This window comes from Natator depressus, chromosome 15 (genome assembly GCF_965152275.1).
Source record: "Natator depressus isolate rNatDep1 chromosome 15, rNatDep2.hap1, whole genome shotgun sequence".
In the NCBI taxonomy this organism is placed as follows: domain Eukaryota; kingdom Metazoa; phylum Chordata; order Testudines; family Cheloniidae; genus Natator; species Natator depressus.
Genome location: NC_134248.1, coordinates 3,688,469 through 3,709,977, shown reverse-complemented (window position 1 = coordinate 3,709,977; position 21,509 = coordinate 3,688,469). Strand labels below are relative to the sequence as shown.

The window sequence follows — 21,509 nt, the reverse complement described above, 5'->3', positions numbered from 1 at the left end:
CCACTTTATGGTCCCCAAGGCATCTACACCCAAAGTACAAGTTCTTCCCTCAGGCACCTGCATGTTGGTTCAGAGCTCCTCATTTCTTCCATCAATGGCCCTGTGAACCTCCTCACAAGCAGCAGAAGACTCATAGAGCTCGTCCTTCAGGTCTGTCATCACAGTCTTCAACATTACATGCTCAGCCTTTGCTGAAGAGATTTCTGAGTGCACCTAGAGAGCCACCAACCACCTTGTCTCCTGCCCTACACCTGACCCACACCCTTTAGGGGGGTGTCTAGTACTCTTTCTACCAGATTGGAGTATAACAATGAACAAGTGCGTCCTGGATGTCATTTGACATGGCTGTCCAATCAAGTTCACAACGCTTCCTCATCGCCTGCCCTGATCCTGCCTCAGGGACCACTCCCATGACAGTATCCTCACCCTAGAGGTGGACTCCCTACTGAAAAAGGGAGTGATAGAACCAGTTCCTCCGACCTATCGGCGCAGGATTTTACTCCATTTATTTCTTTGTACCCAAGCAGAAGGGTAGGTGGAGACCAGTCTTAGACCTCCATCTCAGTGGGGTCGTATGCAAAACAAAGTTTTGCATGGTCACCTTAGCAGCCATCATCCCTTCGCTAGAAAAAGGAATGTGGTTTACAGCTCTTGATGTGCAGGATGCCTATTTTTACATAGACATCCATCCAACCCACAAGAGGTTCTTAAAGTTCACAGTTGGCCTTTGGCACTTCCAATACAGGGTCCTACCATTTGGACTCACCATGGCTCCATGAGTCTTTACCAAAGTTTTCTCTGTACTATCAGCACACCTCTGGCATAAGGGGGTCCTTACATTCCTGTATCTTGACAACTGGCTTCTAGCAGAATGATCCACGAGGGAGGCTCGAACCTCGACCTCCATGTTGCTTATACTTCTCTCTCTTCCCTGGGGGTGAATGTAAACTTTGAAAAATCAATTTTGGACCCCAACAGTTCCTAGAATTCATTGGGGCATCTGTTGATGTAGTTTTGGCACAAGCCTGCCTACTGAGGGACAGATTTCAGATGCTGCAGGAGCTGATTGCCAAGTGGTCATCAGTCCGTTTGTTCCAGTCAGGACTTGCCTTTCTTTCCATGGCCATATGGTGGCTTCACATATATCACTGCCTTCGCCCATCTGTACCTTCACCTGTGGCTCCAGAAGGTCTATTCTCCCACGTGACGTACCATGGACCTTCTGCTGACAGCTTCCCCCGGATGTACTATCCTCCTTCCAATGGTGGACAGACTCTCTTGTCAGGTCTGCACAGAGAAGTGCAAGAGAAGTTAGAAGCCATGAAGATCGTCGTGGATGCATCACTTGCCAGATGGGGTGCCCATATGAGCGAGCACATGACCCAGGGGACTTGGACCACTTGGGGATCCAGAGTGCATATCAACAGTCTGGAGCTCTGAGCAGTACAGAGGGTGTCATGTATTTCTCCCATCGGTTTGCTCCCATCATATTCTCATTATGTTGGACAATAATACTATTCATCGGAATGCATCCGATGAAGTGAGCTGTAGCTCATGAAAGCTTGCTCAAATAAATTCATTAGTCTCTAAGGTGCCACAAGTCCTCCTTTTCTTTTTGCGGATACAGACTAACACGGCTGCTACTCTGAAAATAACACTACAGTTTATTATGCCAACAAATGGGCATGTGGTCACTGGCGCTTTGTGCAGAAGTGCTCTGGTTGTGCAATTGGTGCATTGCCAACAAGATCTTGTTGTTGGCGGCCTATCTTCCAGGGACTCAGAACATGATTGTTGGCTCTCTCAGCAGGAAATTGGTGACTGACCATGAATGGCATGACACCGTAGGTCAGCGACATTTTCAACCAGACCAGATCTGACTAGGGATCTCTTTGCCTTCTATGGCAATAGCAAATCATCACATACTGCTCCAGAGGGGATCTTGGCACGCATTCCCAAGGCAATGCCCTTGTCATCCACTGGTCAGACCAGATCAATTACGCCTTTCCCCCCGCTACCCCTGCTTTTGCGTTTCTTCTGCAAGATCAGGAGGGAGAGAGCCAGAGTTACTCTGATAACCCCATTCTGACCTTGCCAGTTCTGGTTTCCCCACCTTCTCTGCATGTGAACATCTCCCCCACAAGACCATTACCAATTCAGACTCCTCCTGTTCAGACTAGCTATGGCACCTAGAGTCTTGCAAAAGTCTTTTTCAGTGGTGGCGACCTGGATGAGAAGAAACAGCTTTGTCTTTCCAGATTTCAGCGACTGGCTACTGATGGGCAGATCCAGCATGGAGATCCAGTCAGCAACCCCATTTCTAGTCTATTATCTCTCCTGGGAATCTGTATCAGCGAAGAAAAGTCAACTTTGATTCCCACAAGGACCACAGATTTCATAGAAACTATTCTGGACTTGACTACAGCAAGAGTCTACCTCTCCTGATGGAGAGATTCCGCACCAAGAGTAATATGGTAAAATAGGTCTGTATCAAACCTCAGACTCCAGTCAGTGTCTGCCCTTCCCTTCTAGGCCATGTGGCCTCATGCACTCACATAACGCCATTTTCCAGGCTCCACCTCCACTGTCTACAAACCTGACTTCAGTCTGTCTACTTACCAGACGACAGGGCTGGGGCTTTGAGCAGGAGATTGGACTAGATGACCTCCTGAGGTCCCTTCCAACCGTGATATTCTATGATTCTATGACAGTGCCAGAATAACAGTCCCGGCCAAGATGATGGCTTCTCCTGCCTGGCGGGCAAACCCAGAAAAAGTTTGTGAGGGTTCTTTTTCTCACACCCTTACCCGAGGTGACTGTTGTCATGGATGCTTCCCTCTTATGTTGGGGAGCCCACATTGACAATCACATTGCACAAGGCACCTGGACCCCTTGAGAAGCCAGCATGCATATCACCAACCTACTGGAATAAAGTCCACCTCGCAGCAGTGAGCGCCTTTCATCCTGTGTTTGAAGATCATACGATCTTCACTCCTCCAACGACAATTAGATTTCTGAATGGACTAATTTAGAATTTTCCCACCAGTGGTTAAACCAACATTACAATGGGATCTTAATCTAATACTTTCAGTATTTACCACATCTCCTTTTGAACAAATAGCCACTTGTTCCATGTCCCACCTGTTGATGAAAGTTGCCTCCCTAGTTGCCATTGCATCAGCCAGAATGGTGAGCGAGCTGGGAGCACTCATGGAAGATCCATTATATACCATTTTTCATAAAAAGGCCTTTCTTCACCTCCACCAAAATTCATTCCTAGAGTAATTCCTGAATTTCACATAAATCAAACCATCCACTTATTGGTACTTCTTTTTCCAAAGCCTCATACTTCTGATGAGGAGAGAAGGCTTCGCTCTCTCTAGATGTCCAGCGGGGCACTGGCATTCTATCTGCAGAGAACAAAAGCAGTTAGGAAAACATGTAGACTATTTATTTATTGCCTCAGTAAAGTGATCAAGGGTCAAGCATTATCATCTACCCAGAGACGCTCTCTGAATGGAGCTCAAGCTGCATCATCCTTCTTTACCAACTAGCAGATATCCTTCCTCTAACCCTGGGAGGGAATGAGAATCCACTCCATTAGAGTACAAGCAACCTCTTGAGACATACCTCTATTAGATATGTGTAGGGTGGCTACCTGGAGCTCTGTCCATACTGTCACAAAACATTAAGCATTAGGCCAAACCTCTGCTGCAGATAAAGCTGTGGGAATGGCAGTACTGCAGATATCCATACCATCTGCATCCTTGTACCCACCTCCTGTTTGACTCCTGTTTGCTAATCTCCAGTGTATCTCGAAGAAGAAATGGAGGTTGGTTACTTGTAATGGAGGTTCTTCAAGATGTGTGGTCCCTGTCTGTATTCCACTACCTGTCGTCCATCCCCTCTGTTGCGTATCATGACTGGATTCATGGTAAGAGGAGGAACTGGAGCATCATCATTCCACACTTCCCTTCTACCCTTGGTTCAGGGCACGAGGAGAGCAATTCTGCATGTGCGGACCAAGGGACACGGCTTACTAAAAATCTCCAGACTCGGGTATGCACGTACACAATGCACCTATGTGTGGAATCACAAAGGGACCACATATCTCAAAGAACCTCCAGTTACACATAAGTCACTTCCATTTTCCTTTATCGGGGGAGTGCTTGAGGGGAAGCGAATAGTGAAAGAGTGGGGGAGAAGGAAACTGGCAGAGAGAGGTAGAAATGGGAAAGGAGAGAGAAGCATATGGACAGAGAGGTTAAGGTTGGGCAGGGCTGTTCGGGAGGCCACTGGGTCCAGTGCCCTGGAGCTAGTGCTGGCCACTGTGGGCAAGGAGCTCTGAAGGTTGTAGTGATTCCATAGTTTGCACCCTGTGAGCTCTTCTGGCTGCCACTGCTGCTGCCCACGTGGCTGGAGAAAGTGATGCCCACTTGGCCTTGTGCTGTATATGCATCCAACTGAGTCTGGAGCAGGTTTTCTGTGGAGCTAGAAGATCCTACCTTTGGCTATAGCTGGTGCTGGATGTTTTGGGGAACAAGCCCACAGGCCTCCATCTAATCCTATGAAAATATGTCCTTTTCTGGATTGTCATTTTTGTGGGGCGAGTCAGGTTATTTTGGGCCTGAATGATTTTTGGATTTTTGTTCGTATAGCATGACAAGATGTTTGTCTTAAACCATTTTGAGATATTCAGATATTCTCATGTTTGTTGCATTTCAAAATTAATATAGTTGAGGGGAAGGGACCCTGGTAGCCCAGGACTTGTAGTAGGAAGTGTTGAGTTTTTCAGACTGACTTTCCACACGCTCTAAAATCTGCCTCTAGGGGTTCCATGCGGATTGGGAAGGATTTTATCCTCTTCACTAAGAAAGACACCACCATGACCTGCCTCTTCCTGTCGCGCACATTTCACGAGGAAGAAGGCATCGATGAGGTTTGCATGCCCTTTGTCACTCTAAAATAGAATGCTGGGTATTTGCTAAGATGAACCTTCTGTTGTTCTCCGTACCTCATCTGAGCTTCTAAGAGGAAAAGAACCTGTTCTGAGGTTGATTTTTTCTTGTGGTTTCCATTGTACTTGGGGTAAAATATCTTGGTCTGAGAAGATGAACTGTATAAAAAGGTAACTCTGAGGGGATGGGAAACCAGGGTTTTTGGGTGTTGGACACTGAGTTAATACTCCGCTGTTATTGGAGTGGGTAGGAAGGGGATCAATGCTGTAGGTAGAGGCCATCAGAAGAAATAACTTAACCCAAGCATGGGAGCCAGTGAAGTGTGTCTTTCTCAAGAGAAAGGGTTGGAGCTTCATCTTAATCCCCATCCAATCCTTTCCACAGGTGATTGTCCCGCTGCCCACCTGGAACACACGTACCCAGGAGCCCATGACCGACAACATGGAGAAATTTTCTATTGAGACTGAGCTCATTTACAAGTATTCCCCCTTCAAGTCGGAACAAGAGGTGATGGAGCAGTTTAAGAAAATCCCTGGGGAGAAGGGTAAGTGTAAACTGGTGCTGGGCATAGGGCAATTGGAGATGAAACAGGAGAAGAAATTTGGATGGCATTGGATGGAGCTAACCTCAAGTTTGTCTCCTACTCAGGGACCTTGGTGATTATCTTTAATCTCAAACTGATGGATAATGGGGAGCCAGAGCTGGATGTGACCTCCGACCCCCGAGATATCCAGATGGCAGAAACACCCCCTGAAGGAACGTAAGTGCAACAGATGCTGGGATTGTCTGTATGAATGGCTTGTGGTGGTTGTAGGTTGATGTATCCTGTTTATGCAGGTGAGTTGATGAGAATTCTGCATTTTGGAGTGCATCAGGTTGGGATTTCAGACTTTCTTTGGCTCTCCTGCTCAGTGTTCCCTCTAATTTTGCCCAGGAATATGCAGAATGAAATTCATGGGGTGGGGGTGGAGTGGAGGGATTCGGCATGTGGGAGGGGGCTCAAGGCTGGAGCAGAGGTTTGGGGTATGGGGGTGGGTGAGGGCTCCAGCTGGGAGTGTGGGCTCTGGGGTGGGGCTGGGGTTGAGGGGTTTGGGGTGCAGGCTGTCCTGGGGCTATGGTGGGGAGACAGGACTCCCTCCAGCTCTCTCTCCCCACAGCAGCACCTGGGCTGTGGGGGGAGAGGTGCCTCAGCCACAGCTGGGCTGGGTTGGGGCCTGGGGAGGAGCGTCTCTCCCCTAGCTGCGGCAGGTTGGGGCAGGGGCGCCTTTCCCCAGGCTGGGGCCGGGCTGGGGAAGGGACGCCTCTGCCCCAGCCGCAGCAGGTCCGGGGCTGGTGGAAAGGTATCTCTCTCTGCCACAGCCCTGAGCGCCTGCCTGTGTGGTGCTTAACAGGCTGCTATGCAGCCACGCAGCTTAGATGCACTTAACAGCTCATGTAAGTTATTCTTGTGCTTTGGATGCCCAAAGAGGACAATAGCACATTAGCAAATGTGGCACTGATACTTGGTTAATTCAGATGTGGGGAGGGAGGGACCTGGGGTACAGAGTGAGTTTTATAATCATTTGAAAGAAGGGATTACTGAGACGGAAGGCAAATCTCTAGCCCGCCCCTCCTCTTCTCCCTCCCACCCCCCGAACTGTTTGAGTGTGACTGAGTTGGGTGGCTACACCTACATTGTGACCAGACATGGAGTTCAGGTGAGGCTAGCTGCCTAACCAAGATGAGGGGGCGGTAGGACTGGATTTGAATGTTGGGTTCTCTGTTTAAAGGACTGCGGGTGGGGCCTTTTTGGGATGGGAACCGTCTGTTCAGTGTAAGGGAGCCTGGATCGCTGGTCAGACACGCACAGTTAGAGCTCTTTGCTCAGTAAAGGGGAGACTGATATGGATGGGCAAAGACTTTCTCAGTGAAGGGGAACCTGGGACAGTGCTCAGGGTGGCTCATCATGGTGGAATGCAGACACGAGCCAGGTAGGCTGTTTTGTCCACCCTTCAAGCTGGTTTATAGCAAGAAAATAAACAAATTGGTCCTAAACCAACCAAATAGATACTATCCAAACCCTGAGCAGCACCCCAGCACTCTCCCCATACCAAGTCATAAACTTGGTATGGGGACAGTGTTGGAGTGCTGCTCAGGGCTGGATAGGATGGGCTGTCTTCTCTGGTAAGTGGAGTAGAGGGCACTGCTTGGGTTTGACTAGACTATCTCGTTTCTGTAAGCTCCCTCCTCTTGCAGGAAGCCAGAGCGTCGCTCATTCCGTGCCTATGCTGCTGTCCTTTATATTGATCCCAGAATGAGGATCTTCATCCATGGACACAAAGTTCAAACCAAGCGACTTTCCTGCTGCCTCTACAAGCCCAGGTAGGATCCATGACTTAGGGGACCATGTTCAGCCGCAAAGCCCCTGTGGTCCCATTATATCCCTGGTAGCTTGCTGGGTGTGTTTGCCATGTATAAGACCCTGTAGAAGCCATAAAAATCAAGAGACGGTGGCTAATTTGAAGTCCTAGAGCAAGATTTTCAATAGCGATCAGTGTTTGCCTACTTCTGTTCCCATTAAAGTCAAGGAAAAGGCCAAGGCTTCCGAAAATCCTACCTGGAACTGATGGGGTTCAGTTCCCTTTCAGGGAATACAAAGGAGTGAAGGTCTTGTTCTTGGCCATGTCACAACTTTGTTTCAGACAGCAATAACCAGTTTGGTATGGCTGGGAAATTCCCACCTGGGGTATTATGAAAATTATATCACGTGGAAATGAAAGTAGGCCGAGTGTCTAGAAACACTAAGTGTGTGGTGGTGGTGTTTTTAGATACAGCCGTTTTAACTTTGTCTGGGCAAAGTTGGTTTTTCCTCATTTTAAACTCACTCAGACATCAACTTCCAAATCCATGGAATCAGACTATGGGGGGGGGAAAGGTGATGTCATGGTAGGGGTCTACTATAGACCACCAAATCAGGAGGAGGACATGGATGAGGCATTTCTAAAACAAATAACAAATATCCAAAACTCAAGACATGGTAGTAGTGGGGAACTTTATTTATCCTGACATCTGTTGAAAAGGTAACACGTCAAAACACAAAATATCCAATAAGTTCTTGGAGTGTATTGGAGACAACTTTTTGTTTAAGAACATAAGAATGGCTATATTGTCTTCCGACCTTGGCTGGTGCTACATGCATCAGAAGGAACTAACAGAATAGGGCAATTTATCGAGTGATCCATCCCCTGTTCTAGCAGTCGGAGGTTTAGGGGCACCCAGAGCCTAATTTAATACCAGGTGCTCAGATTCATCCTTCTTAGTATTTATACTACTTGCATTTGTATACAAACATTTATAAAATTTGTCAATATTCAGATGTTTGCCTTCATGTGATATAATTGAATAGCACTCTTTTTCATTTGACCATTTCTCTTCAGTTCCTGTGTGTATTTTATCCACTTCTATTCTCTCTTCCTCACTAGGACATAGAGTATCCTCTTTAATGAATCCTCCACTAAGGGATATGTCTGTCTGAACCATGTGCTCTTCCACACTTTTTGGCTTTCCCCCAGCTCTTAGTTTAGAAACTCTTCTATGACCTTTTTGATTCTACATGCCAGCGTTATGGTTTCGGTAGAGCCCATTCTTCCTGTATAGGTGCCTCCTTTCCCAAAATGTTCCCCAGTTCCCAATAAACCTAAATCTCTCCTCTGAGCATCATCATCTCATCCATGCATTGAGAGCCTGCAGTTCTGCCTGTCTGTCTGGCCCTATCCAGCTGGAACTGGAAAAATTTTGGAAAATGCTATCCTGGCAGTCCTGGACTTTAATCTCTTGTCTAGCAGCCTAAATTTGGCCTCCTAGATTTTCCATATGTCATTGGTACCTACCTATACCATGAGCCTCCTCAGCACTGCACGTACATCTGTCCAGATGGCTTGAGAGGTTTGCAACCTTTTCACTTGGCAGGGAGTTTACCATGGAGTACTCCTGGTTATCACAAACCCAACTATCTTTATTTCTAATAATCTAATCCCCCAATCCAAACCAAAAACATGGAGACCTGGGAGAAGGTTTGGAATCTGGGGGAGCATGGGCCATTATAGCAGGGTTAAGGGAGAGACGAGAGAACATTGGGGGGGGGGAAATCAAATCAGTATCTTAGATGTCTGTATACTAATGCGAGAAGTGTGGGGGATAAGCAGGCGGAACTTGAAATACTAGTTAATAAACACAACTGTGACATAGTTGGCATCACAGAGACTTGGTGGAATAATACACATGACTGGAATATTGATATAGAAGGGTACAGTTTGCTCAGGAAGGACAGGCAGGGGAAAAAGGGAGGAGGTGTTCCCTTATATATTAAAAATGTATACACTTGGACTGGGGTTGAGATGGAAATAGGAGACAGACTTATTGAAAGTCTCTGGGTAAAGATCAAGAGTAAAAAACAAGGGTGAGATCATGGTAGGGGTCTACTACAGACCCCCTAGCCAGGAAGAAGAGGTGGAGGAGGCTTTTTTTTAAACAAGTAACAAAATCATCCGAAGCCCAGGACTTGGTGGTGATGGGGAACTTCAGCTACCCAGAAACCTATTGAGAAAATAACACCGCAGGGCACAAATTATCCAACAAGTTCTTGGAATGTATTGGAGACAACTTTGTATTTCAGAAGGTGGAGAAAGCTACCAGGGGAGAGACTATTGTAGATTTCATTTTGACAAATAGGGAGGAACAGGTTGAGAATTTGAAAGTGGAAGGCAGCTCAGATGAAAGTGATCACGAAATGGTAGAGTTCATGATTCTAAGGAATGGTAGGAGGGAAACCAGCACAATAAAGATAATGGATTTCAAGGAGGCAGACTTTAGCAAACTCAGGGAGTTGGTAGGTAAGATCTCATGGGAAGCAAGTCTAAGGGAGAAAATGATTGAAGACAGTTGCCAGTTTTTCAAAGAGACATTATTAAGGGCACAAGAGCAAACTATCCCACTGCGTAGGGAAAATAGGAAGTATGGCGACAGAGCATCCTGGCTTAACCAGGAGATCATCAATCATCAAACTCCCCCCCCAAAAAAAAAAGTCCTATGAAAAGTGGAAACTAGGTCAAATTACAAAAGATGAATATAGACAAATAACACAAGTATGTAGGGATAAAATTAGGAAGGCCAAAGCGCAAAATGAAATTAAAATAGCTAGAGACATAAAGGGTAACAAGAAAACATTCTATGAATACATTAGAAGAAAGAGAAAGACCAAGGACAGGGGAGGCGCATTACTTAATGGGGGGGGGAGGAGAACAATAACTGAAAATGGCAGAAATGATTAATTTTTTGTTTGTTTTCACCAAAAAGGTTAGTAGCGATTAGACATTGAACATAGTGAATGCCAGTGAAAATGAGGTAGGATCAGAGGCTGAAATACGAAAAGAGCAAGTTAAAAATTTACTTAAAGTTAAATGTCTTCAGGTCACCAGGGCCTGATGAAATGCATCCTAGAATACTCAAGGAGCTGACTGAGATGATACCTGAGCCATTGACTCTCTTTGAAAAGTCATGGGAGACAGGAGAGATTCCAGAAAACTGGAAAATTGCACTATATTTGCCCATCTATAAAAAGAGAAATAAGGAAAATCCGGGGAATTAACCAGTTATCTTAACTTCTGTACCCAGAATGATGATGGAGCGAATCATTAAGCAATCAGTTTGCAAACACCTAGAAGATAGTAAGGTGATAAGTAACAGTCAGCATGGATTTGTCAAGAACAATTCGTGTCAAACCAACCTAATAGCTTTCTTTGACAGGGTAATGAGCCTTGTGGAGATACGGGAAGTGGTAGATGTGGTCTATCTGACTTTAGTAAGGCTTTTGATACCGTCCCGCATGACTGTCTCATAAAAATACTAGGGAAATACAATCTAGATGGAGCTACTATAAGGTCGGTGCATGACTGGTGGGGAAACTGTTCCCAGAGAGTAGTTACCTGTGGTTCACAGTCAAGCTAGAAGGGCTTATCAAGTGCAGTCCCGCAGGGATCAGTTCTGGGTCCGGTTCTGTTCAATATCTTCATCAGTGATTTAGATAATGGCATAGAGAGTACACTTGTAAAATTTGCAGATGATACCAAGCTGGGAGGAATTGCAGGTGCTTTGGAGGTTAGAATTAAAATTTGGACAAACTGGAGAAATGGACAAATGCAAAGCACTCCAGTTAGGGAGGAACAATCAGTTTCACACACAAAATGGGAAATGACTGCCTAGGAAGGAGTACTACAGAAGAGGATCTGGGGGTCATAATGGTTCACAAGCTAAATATGAGTCAACAGTGTAACACTGTGTTGCAAAAAAAAAAAAAAAAAAAAGCAAGCATCATTCTGGAAAGTATTAGCAGGAGTGTTGTAAGCAAGACAAGAAGTAATTCTTCTGCTCTACTCTGCACTGATTAGGACTCAACTGGGGCATTGTGTCCAGTTGTGGGCGCCAAATTTCAGGAAAAATGTGGACAAATTGGAGAAAGTCCAGAGAAGAGCAACAAAAATGATTAAAGGTCTAGAAAACATGACCAATGCAGGAAGATTGAAAAAAATTGGGTTTGTTTAGTCTGGAGAAGAGAAGACTGAGAGGGGACATAACAGTTTTCAGGTACATAAAAGGTTGGTACAAGGAGGAGGGACAAAAGTTGTTCTCCTTAACCTCAGGATAGGACAAGAAGCAATGGGCTTAAATTGCAGGAAGGCAGTTTAGGTTGGACATTAGGAAAAACTTCCTAACTGTCAGGGTAGTTAAACACTGGAATAAATTGCTGAGGGAGGTTGTGGAATCTCCATCATTGGAGATTTTTAAGAGCAGGTTAGACACACACCTTTCAGGGGTGGTTTAGATAATATTTAGTCTTGCCTTGAGTGTAGGGGACTGGACTGGATGACCTCTTGAGGTAACTTCTAGACCTATGATTCTCTGATTACTATTACTTCTCTCTTCCTAATAAGAGGTGGTCCCTCCCTGGAGAGAAATCCTTAGCGCAAGAGGATACCATGACATCATCTGGAAGGATGGTTCCAATTATGGGATCAATTCCCTCTGCTGCTGTATGATATTCCTCCTTCCCTGAGACTTTCATCCTCCTGAACAGCACAGAAGCTATCGGACTGTGGGTGGGATTGTTCTGCTGTGTTCCAGAACATCTTGTCTGTGTATCTTTCTGTCACCCTTAGTTCCTCCAGTTCAGCCACTCTGATCTCAAGATCCTGTACTTGGTCTGTGATGGCCATGAGCCTCTTTCACCAAATGCAGGGGGGGGGAAAACCCTTTGGAAGATGGAGGAAGTAGCCATTTTAAACTTGATTCTGACTAAGAGGAATTGGTTGTAAATATGGATGTTGAAGTCCTTTTGAGTGAAAGTGATCATGAAATTATAGATTTCATAATTCTAAGGAAAGGGGAAGGAGTGAGAGAAGCAGAATAAGGACTTCAAAAAAGCAGACTCTAGCAAACTCAGATTTTCTTTCCATGGACCTTACCTATTAGTTCTAAGGGATAAAGGAGTTCTGTAGAGCTGGTAGTTCTTCGCGTAGATGCATGTATTCCACTCAGGTGTGTGCATGCCCAGCATGCTGGAGCTGGAGGCTTTTGTGTAGCAGTAACTGTAGAGGGGTGATGCTCATGACTGTGTCCCCTCCCCTGGCTATATGAGGTGGCACTGCCCTGACCCCTATTTTCTCACCACCTGTAGCTGGAATCGGAGCTTTGTATGGTTGTAGTCACACAACCTTGCATTTAGTCTTAGCTTAATTTATTGTATCTTTAGTAGTTCGTCGATTAGTGTTCCCCATTGATGCCCTCACCGTGGTCCCTCATGTGGAGGGACGATCCACAACAACAACCCCCACACACTGTGCCTGCTTTGGCTTGGTGAGACCCACCTTAAAAAGCATTGGCCGTTCTGTAGGTTGTTCAAGAAGTGGACTCGGGTGGCATGGGACCTTCATCTCAAGCAGCACCTGATTGAACAGGCCATTCAGCCTGATCCGGTACTGAGGCCCTACTTGGGTCGAAGATAACCCTTGGGTTTAGAGAGTGCTGCTGCCTCTGGGTCCGGGGCAGGCGACTCTCTCAAGATGTTGAGGAGCTGTTCTCCATTGTTGGCGCCGAGGAATAGATGTCATAAGACTAGTGGGGACCACTCCAGGTTGCGGGCGGACTCCTCTGCCTCCCCAGAAAAAGCACAGACCAGCACGGGACCAGTTCCGGCATGCGGGATGGTGCAGGTTCCTCTGACTCTTCCCAAGAACCAAGTGGCAAGGGCAGAAATCCCATATTGTTGACTCTGGTTCTGGCCTCCGGGCGTCTGTTGAGTCCGGTATCTATGTCGGCAATGCTGGTACTGACTATGCACTGTGTCAATGTATCAGGCTGTGGTGGACATGCTCTGCCTTTCCCTTCCATGCTCTCTGCTGGTCCAGGGCTTTCCACGTCTTGTGCCATTGGCAGCCCCTCCAATATAGCGTGCCACTGAACCTTTGTTCCTCTCGGCACCGTACCTAGATGCTTCTCTTCCTGTGATGGACATGAAGCTAGTACTGGAATCAGTGCAGGGGACCTCGGCCTGGGGACTATCTTTGGACCTGCTGCAGTCAACACCAAAGATACTCCCATGGCAGCTCACACCACTCTCAACATCGATGCACTCGGGCACTCCAGTACCGCTGTTTGCGCTGGGACTGACACTGCCTTTGGCACCAGCATGGTTGATGCCAATAGTACTGCCATCATTGGGGGCACCAATTCCCACCTCATTCTGGACAATGGATGAATCAGAATGCCTGTTGACGCCCTTAGGCATCGCTCCTCCCATGTCGCCAAGATCCTGGGTCTCTGATTCCAAGTTGGAGTCGTCATCCTCCCACTCTGCATTACCCGATGAACTCTGGGGACTGCTAATGGACCAGTATGACTCCTAGAGTTGGCACGTGCCCCGTGGCTGAGACAGAGGTCCATGTCTTGGCTCCTACTGGCCACCGTATCAGTGGCCTCCTTGGACTTGGTGGGATGCTCCTTGCTCTCAGAGATCCTGCTCTTGGTCCTGTTCAAAGCTGAAGTCATGTGGATTAGCTGTAAACCCAGGTATCAATGGTCTTCCCCTCTGCTGAGCTGCCGGAGTCCTCCCTGGTACGTCTTCCTGGGCACGAGAGACTGTTTTGGCTCAGCCAAGACTCTCGTCCTTGTCACCAGATGATGCCATATTTCCTTATTCATCCTCCCCTTCTATTCCGGAAGACTTCAAGGTATATCAGGACCTTTTACGCTATATAGCTGCACCGCTGGGCATCCAGAAGGAGTTTCTCCAAGAGAACACACCAAACCGGTGGACATTTTACAGCCCGCCATCCCTGGGAGAGTGGCCCTCCCAGTCAGCGATGTGCTCCTTGAGCTGGCGAAAGCCCTGTGGAGTACACCACCGGCCTGACTAAGTGCATGAAAAAGTGCTATTTTGTTCGCATGCAAGGATTTGGGGGGTTCTATTCCCATCGGGCCCTGAATTTCGTGGTGGTAAGAGGTTCCAGCAGAGTAGGTTCCAGTCTATGCCCAAGGACCGAGACTCCAAGCGATTAGATCTTCCTGCCCAGAAGAACCATACCTCATCATCCCTGCAGATGAGGATCATAAATCAACAAGCTTTGCTGTACAAGTATGATTTCCTCAATTTGTCAGCCTTGTCTAAATTCAACAACCATTTGCTCAAGGCCTCACATGAGGAGTTTTGGGCATTCACTGTGGAAGACTGCTTGGTAGCCAGAACATCCCTGCAGTCCACCCTCAACGTTGTGGACTCCTTGGCCAGGGTGATGGCCTCAGCGGAACCTATGAGGATGGCTTCCTGGTTGCAAAACCCTGGGATTGCTTTGGATATCCAGCAAACCATTGAGGACTTGCCCTTTGACAGCTGAGTCTTATTCCCAGACATGACAGATGACACTTTACACTGCTTTAAGGGTTCCTGGGTTCCTGTGAGATCCTTGGGCATGTACGTGCTATCTGTGCAAAGACACCACTATGGCGTGCAGCAATAGTATTGCCTGCCTCATTCCTTTGCGCAATCTTTTCCCCTGAAACAGCGGGAATACCCTAGAAAAAGGGATAGATCCCAAGAGAGGATGCAATCAGGCTCAGGCTTCGGGCACTCAATACTCTCTCCCCCTGGTGCTGTCTGAGTACCCATTTTGACTCTTTAGTCCAGAGCACTGGTCCAGTCATTACCCCACCCTCTCTGTTCCTCCATCCCTTTGAGGACAGGCTGGCCCACTTTTTTACAATGCTTGGGACTTGATTACTTCTGATAGCTGGGTCCTAGACACTGTCATATCGGGCTACATAATCCCCTTCCTCTCCACAGACCCTTTTCACACCCCTCCCTGTCCCTCTTCAGGGACCCCTCTCACAAAACACTCTCATCGAGCAGGTCAGCTCTCTGACATTGGAAGCGGTGGAGGAAGTTCCGCCCAAACGCTCTGGCCACAGCTTTTACTTCTGCTACTTCCTGATACTGATATCCCAGGCCGGGGTGGAGACCTATTCTTGACCTTCGCAGCCTCAGCAAATCCATCAAGTATGTGAGTTCCACATGATCACTCTATTAGCTATCTTCCCCGTGCAGTTTCAGAATGACTGGTTTGCTGCTCTGGATCTACTCTCATGTGGCAATTCTTCTGAGCCACAGAAAGTTTTTGTTTTGTGGTAGGAGAATGCCACTTTCAGTATACAGTTCTCCTGTTCAGCTCCCACTCAAAAAATCGAGTTCATTGGAGCCCTGTTAGATTCCATGAGGTAGAGGGCGTTCCTGCCAACCGACTGCTTCCAGGCAATGCAACAGCTCTTCCTCAGTCTGCAATCTCAGTCCTCCACGACAGTCCCCATGTGTCTGAGCCTATTGGGTCGCATGTCCACCAGTGGTCCAGTTTTCCAGGCTGTGCCTTCTCCCTCTTCAGATGTGGTTCAGGACAGTCTACCACCCTGCCCTGCATTCTCTGCACAGTTTGGTTCACCTGCGTCCACCAGTCCTAGATTCTTTGCCTTAGTGAGAGTCCCCACACAACGTGTGCCAAGGAGTCCCCTTTGCTTGACCATCTCCAACTGACACTTCCCTTCTGGGTTCGGGGGGGCGCATCTGGACTTGTTGAGGTTGCAGAGCCTCTTGGTGGAACAGGAAGCCTCACTCCATATCAACGTGTTGGAACTTTGGGCCATCCACAATGTATGTTGTGCCTTCAGGGACCGCATAAGACACTCAATGGTTCGCATGTTACCACTATGATGTACTATGTGAATAAACAAGGGGGAGCACATTCCAGGTTACTCTGCCTGGAGGTGATCAATCAGGAGCAATTTTGCGTTGAAGACATCTCTCTGGTAGCAGTTCACTGGCCAGGGGTGCAAAATCATCTCACCGGCCATCTCAGCAGGGTCTTCTCCCTAAACCAAAAGTGACTTCTGAAGGAGTGTGTCCTCCAGGTCATCTTTGCAACATGGGGGTGTCCGCACCATCAACCTGTTTGCGAGAAAAGAAAACAAAGGGCTGGTCTACACTACACAGTTAGTCACTACACTAATTATGTCAGTGTCTACACTCTAGCCTTGTTCCCACTGATGTAAGTGTCCTACTACACCGACATCATAACTCCACCTCCACCAGAGGCATAGGGCGTATGTTGGTGCAGTTAGGGCAACGCAGTGTAGACACTGCATTACTTTGGCTGCTGGCTGTCTTGTCAATTTGTGGTCAGTTCACTAAGTGTGTCTGGCAGCAATATCAACGTTTCATCCCCCTGTTCAAGAGAAGTCCATTTTTTCCAGTGCCATGGTTGACGGGATTTCGGAGAGGGTTTCTCCGCTTTCGTTCTCCAGTCTGAAAACTGGTGCCCCTTTGGGACCTAAATATGGTTGTGGCTGTTCTCATGGGCCTGTCATTCGAGCCTCTTAAGTCCTGTCCACTGCCTCTCCTGTCTCAGAAAACTGTGTCCCTGATAGCTATCACATCTGCAAGAAGGGTGTGTGAATTGCAAGCGCTCATGGCCAAGCCAGCCTACACTCAGTTCTCCAAGGACAAAGTGACACTTCAACTGCACCTAAAGTTTTTGTCTAAGGTGGCATCTCAGTTACACCTCCTGATTCAGATGAATTTGCGACTTAGGGAAAAACGCGGGTCCTCTTCCCCTGAGGAACAGCGTCTCCATAACTGGGATGTCTGGCGATGTCTGACATGTTGTCTTTACAGGACTTAATTTGTTTCTTGCTTTACCTTGCCTGTTTGTCCCCTATACGGACTGCATGAAGGGGCAAGCAGTCTCTGCTCAGACCATCTCTAGATGGATAATATCTTGTATCAAGACTGCGTATGAAATAGCTTTGGCTATGCCTCCTCAGAGGATATGGGCTCACTCCATGAGGGTGCAAGCAACGTTCATAGCATTCCTCAATGACATATCCGTACTGGACGTTTGGAGGCTGGCTGCATATATGTTTACGGACCATTATGTTACTACTGCATAGTCCAGAGCAGATGCAGGCCTCAGAAGTGCAGTTTTGTGATCCCTATTCCAGAAGACTCCAAGCCCTGCCTCCAGATTGGGGTACTGCTTGAGAGTCATCTAAGTGGAATACATGTCTGCATCTACTCGAAGAAGAAATGGTTATTTACTGTAACTGTGGTTCTTTGAGATGTGATGCAGGCATGTATTCCACAACCCACCCCCTCTGCATGAGACTTTCGGTGCAGAGGAACTGAGGGAGGTTGGGGTGGCACTGCCTGATATAGCCAAGTGAAGAGCCACAGCCATGAGGCGAGAGTGCCATCCCTTTGTGGGTATGGCTAGACAAAAGGTTCCAGCACGCTGGGCGCACGCACACCAAACTGGAATACACATCAGGGACACTTAAGGAACCAGCTGAAGCAATCTCAAAGTTATCTTTGAGAACTCATGGAGGATGGGTGAGGTCTCAGATGGCTGGATACATGTAGGGTACATTGTAGACCCTATCTTTAAAAAGGGGAATAAAAAGGACCTGGGGAATTATAGACCAGACACCCTAACTTTGATACCTGGAAAGATACTGGAACAAATTATAAGACAATTTTGTAAGCACCTAGATGAAAATAGGGTTATAAAGAAATAGCTGGTTCGGATTTGTCAAAGAACAAATCATACCAAACCAGTTTAACTTCCTTCTTAGATAGTTACTGGCCTAGTGGCTGGGGCAAATGCTGTTGACGTGATATATCTTGATTTTAGTAAGGTGTGACAAAGTTCCTGCTCTACCTTGGTGGGTCTTGCGCTTCTTGGCGGATTTGCTCGTCTTGGTGCTTCACGGCAGCCCTCAGCTTGGCCGTTTTTCTGAATTCACAGTCCAGGTCGACTCCTCCTGTGTCTGACCAGGAGTTGGGAGGAACTGGGGGGAACCCGGGCCCGCCCGCTACTCCGGGTTCCAGCCCAGGGCCCTGTGGAATGCAGCTGTCTAGAGTGCCTCCTGGAACAGCTGTGCGAAAGCTACAATTCCCAGGGCTACTTCCCCATGGCCTCCTCCCAACACCTTCTTTATTCTCACCAAAGGACCTTGCTCCTGATGTCTGATAATGCTTGTACACCTCAGTCCTCCAACAGTCCGCGTTCCCACTCTCAGCTCCTAGTGCCTCTTGCTCCCTGCTCCTCACACGCATGCCACAAACTGAAGTGAGCTCCTTTTTAAAACCCAGGTGCCCTGATTAGCCTGCCTTAATTGATTCTGGCAGCTTCTTGATTGGCTGCAGGTGTTCTAATCAGCCTGTCTTAATTGTCTCCAGAAGGTTCCTGATTGTTCTGGAACCTTCCCTGTTACCTTACCCAGGGAAAAGGGACCTACTTAGCCTGTGGCTAATATATCTGCCTTCTGTTACTCTCCTATAGCCATCTGGCCTGACCCTGTCACAAAGGCTTTTCATACACTTCTAAGTGCCATTCTGATAAGTAGGGAAATAATGTCTAGATGAAATTACTATATGGTGAGTATAAAGCTGTTGAAAGGTTGTACTTCGTAGTTATCAACGGTTCACTGTCAAAATGGGGGGATCTATCTAGTGGGGTTTCACAGGAGTCTGTTCTGAGTTCAGTACTATTCAATATTTCTGTTAATGGTTTAGATAACGGAGTGGAGAGTGTGTTTATAAAATTTACAGATGACACCAAGCTGGGAGGGATTGCGGTTGGAAGGACATGATTAGAATTCAAAATGACATTGACAATGAATACCATAAGATGAAATTCGATGAAGTACAGATTACTACAATTGCGAAGAAAAAATCAGATTCCCCAATACAACATGGGGAACAAGGATCTGGGGGCTGTAGTGGATGGCAGATTGAATATGAGCCAAAAATGTGATGCAATTGTAAAAAAGCCTTGTGTCATTCTGCAGTGTATTATCAGCAGTATCATAGGTAAGAGAGGAGGCAATTGTTCTCCTCTACTCAACTCTGGTGATGTCTCAGCTAGAGTATTGTGTCCAGTTCTGGATGCCACACTTAGGAAAGACGTGGACAAATTGCTGTCCTCTGGACTCTTCAACAAAAATGATAAAAGGCTTAAAAAACTTGACCTATGAGGAAAGGTTAAAAATAACTGGGCATGTTTAGTCTTGCAAAAAGAAGACTGAGGGAGGACCTGATAAATCTTCAGGTACGTTAAGAGCTGTTATAAAGAGGACAATGATCAATCCTCTGTCCACTGAAGAATGGACAAGAAATAGTCAACTTAATCTGCAGCAAGGGAGATTTAGGTTAGATACTGTGGAAAACTTTGTAACTATAAGGATAGTTAAGCACTGGAATAGGCTTCCAAGTGAGGTTCTGGAATCCCTGTTATTGGAGGCTTCTAAAAATAAGGTGGATAAGTACCTGTCACGGATGGGTTTAGGTATACTTAATCCTGCCTCAGCTCAGGGGGTTGGACTAGATGGGCTCTCAAGGTCCCATCCAGCCCTAGGTTTCTGTAATTGTTAAATTCGTGTTCAGTTTAGAGAGTATCAGACAGGAGGAGTGTTAATGAAAAGAGAGAATCTGTGCCATATGTAGGGCGCACACACCGGTCCATGTATGTGGGGGTAAGGGGTTCTTCTATCACTAATACAGAGCACAGGCTGCCCTCTAGCTAGTAAAACATGCTTTGTTCTATAAATGGAATCGCAGTGTTGGGGACAGTGCGATAATAATAAAATACTTAGCTTCGATTTCCCGTTTTGCATGAGAAATGCTGTGCAAGGGAGGCCAGTAGTATTAGCCCCATTCTGCAGATGGGGAGGAGGATGCACAGAGGCTAAGACCCAGACTTTCAGAAGTAGCCAGTGATCTTGGTGCCATCTGAGAAACTCTAGTTCCCATTGGCTTTGGAGTTGTGGGTTCTGTGCACCTCTTAAAAACCAGACCCAAGGGGTATCAACTTAGGTAAAAGCCAAAAATCCGTGACTGATTTTGAAAATGGATTCCTTAGAGATTTTTGCAGGTCACAAAGTGAGTCAGTGGGAGAGCAAAGAATAGAATCCTTTTTCTTGATTCCCAGTCCTGTGCCCTGGCCACTGGACCATGTTGCCAAATGGGATGGATTTAAATGACAAGAAATGAAGCCCACAAATTCTGGTTTTGCCAGGTCAGAAGTTTGTTTGAAGTTCCCAAACCTCCGTGTTCGCAATGTTTGCCCAGTTCTACTTTAAATATGATATGATAGCATATGCAATGCAGACTTTCGGGGGGAGGACTGCTTGAGAAGTCAGCATAACTTGGTCAGGGGGCTCTGGGTTGGGTGGGGAAATGGCTCGATGAAGGGTCTCCATTCTCCACACCAAAAGGGAATGCGGAGACCTTTAGTCTCTGGACAAGATAGTCATCAAGGCTGATGGTGTCCTCTGGCACATTGCATAACCTGTGGACTGTTGTTTTGCCATTCCTGCTACATGTAGCCTTTGTATAGTTGTGCCTGAGCTGGCTGTTGGGATCACTAATGAATAAATTCTGTTCATCACAGGATGTATAAATACACTTCAAACCGCTTCAAGACCCGTGCGGAGCAGGAAGTGAAGAAAGCAGAGCACATGGCTCGGATAGGTGAGTCCCGGGTGTGTGCATGGTTCCTGCATTAGTGCAGGAATGGTGAAGCCAGGATTGCCCCCCTGACTTGCCCTGTAATGGCAACTGCTGTGGTGAACACCATGATTGCTCGGGTGCCCTGCCTGTATGTTTATGATAGTCATATGGATAAGCCTAGTCTTTTCCCTCTGTTGCACAGAACTAGCTTTCCAAATGATTCCTTCTGTGAGTATTCTATATAGAGCTCAGAGATCCAGAAAATAACACTTTCCTTAAGCACAGAAACATTCTCCTCTTTCTGACACTAATTGTCTAACCTGTGCATGTATTAGAATCATAGAATATCAGGCTTGGAAGGGACCTCAGGAGGTCATCTAGTCCAACCCCATGCTCAAAGCAGGACCGATCCCCAACTAAATCATCCCAGCCAGGGCTTTGTCAAGCCTGATTTCAAAAACTTCTAG

The 21,509-nt window shown here is 46.9% G+C and overlaps 1 protein-coding gene across 6 annotated transcripts in view; it reads left to right on the top strand.

Moving 5' to 3' along the window:
- Window positions 1-21,509, top strand: part of MORC2 (MORC family CW-type zinc finger 2) — a 112,917-nt gene that overhangs the window by 29,304 nt on the left and 62,104 nt on the right. For all 6 annotated transcript variants that reach the window (XM_074972950.1, XM_074972949.1, XM_074972952.1 and 3 more), the window contains 5 exons: window positions 4,831-4,939; window positions 5,343-5,502; window positions 5,607-5,718; window positions 7,194-7,319; window positions 20,984-21,063. In XM_074972950.1, coding sequence (XP_074829051.1) covers window positions 4,831-4,939; window positions 5,343-5,502; window positions 5,607-5,718; window positions 7,194-7,319; window positions 20,984-21,063 — 587 coding nt within the window. The remainder of the gene's footprint in view (window positions 1-4,830; window positions 4,940-5,342; window positions 5,503-5,606; window positions 5,719-7,193; window positions 7,320-20,983; window positions 21,064-21,509) is intronic.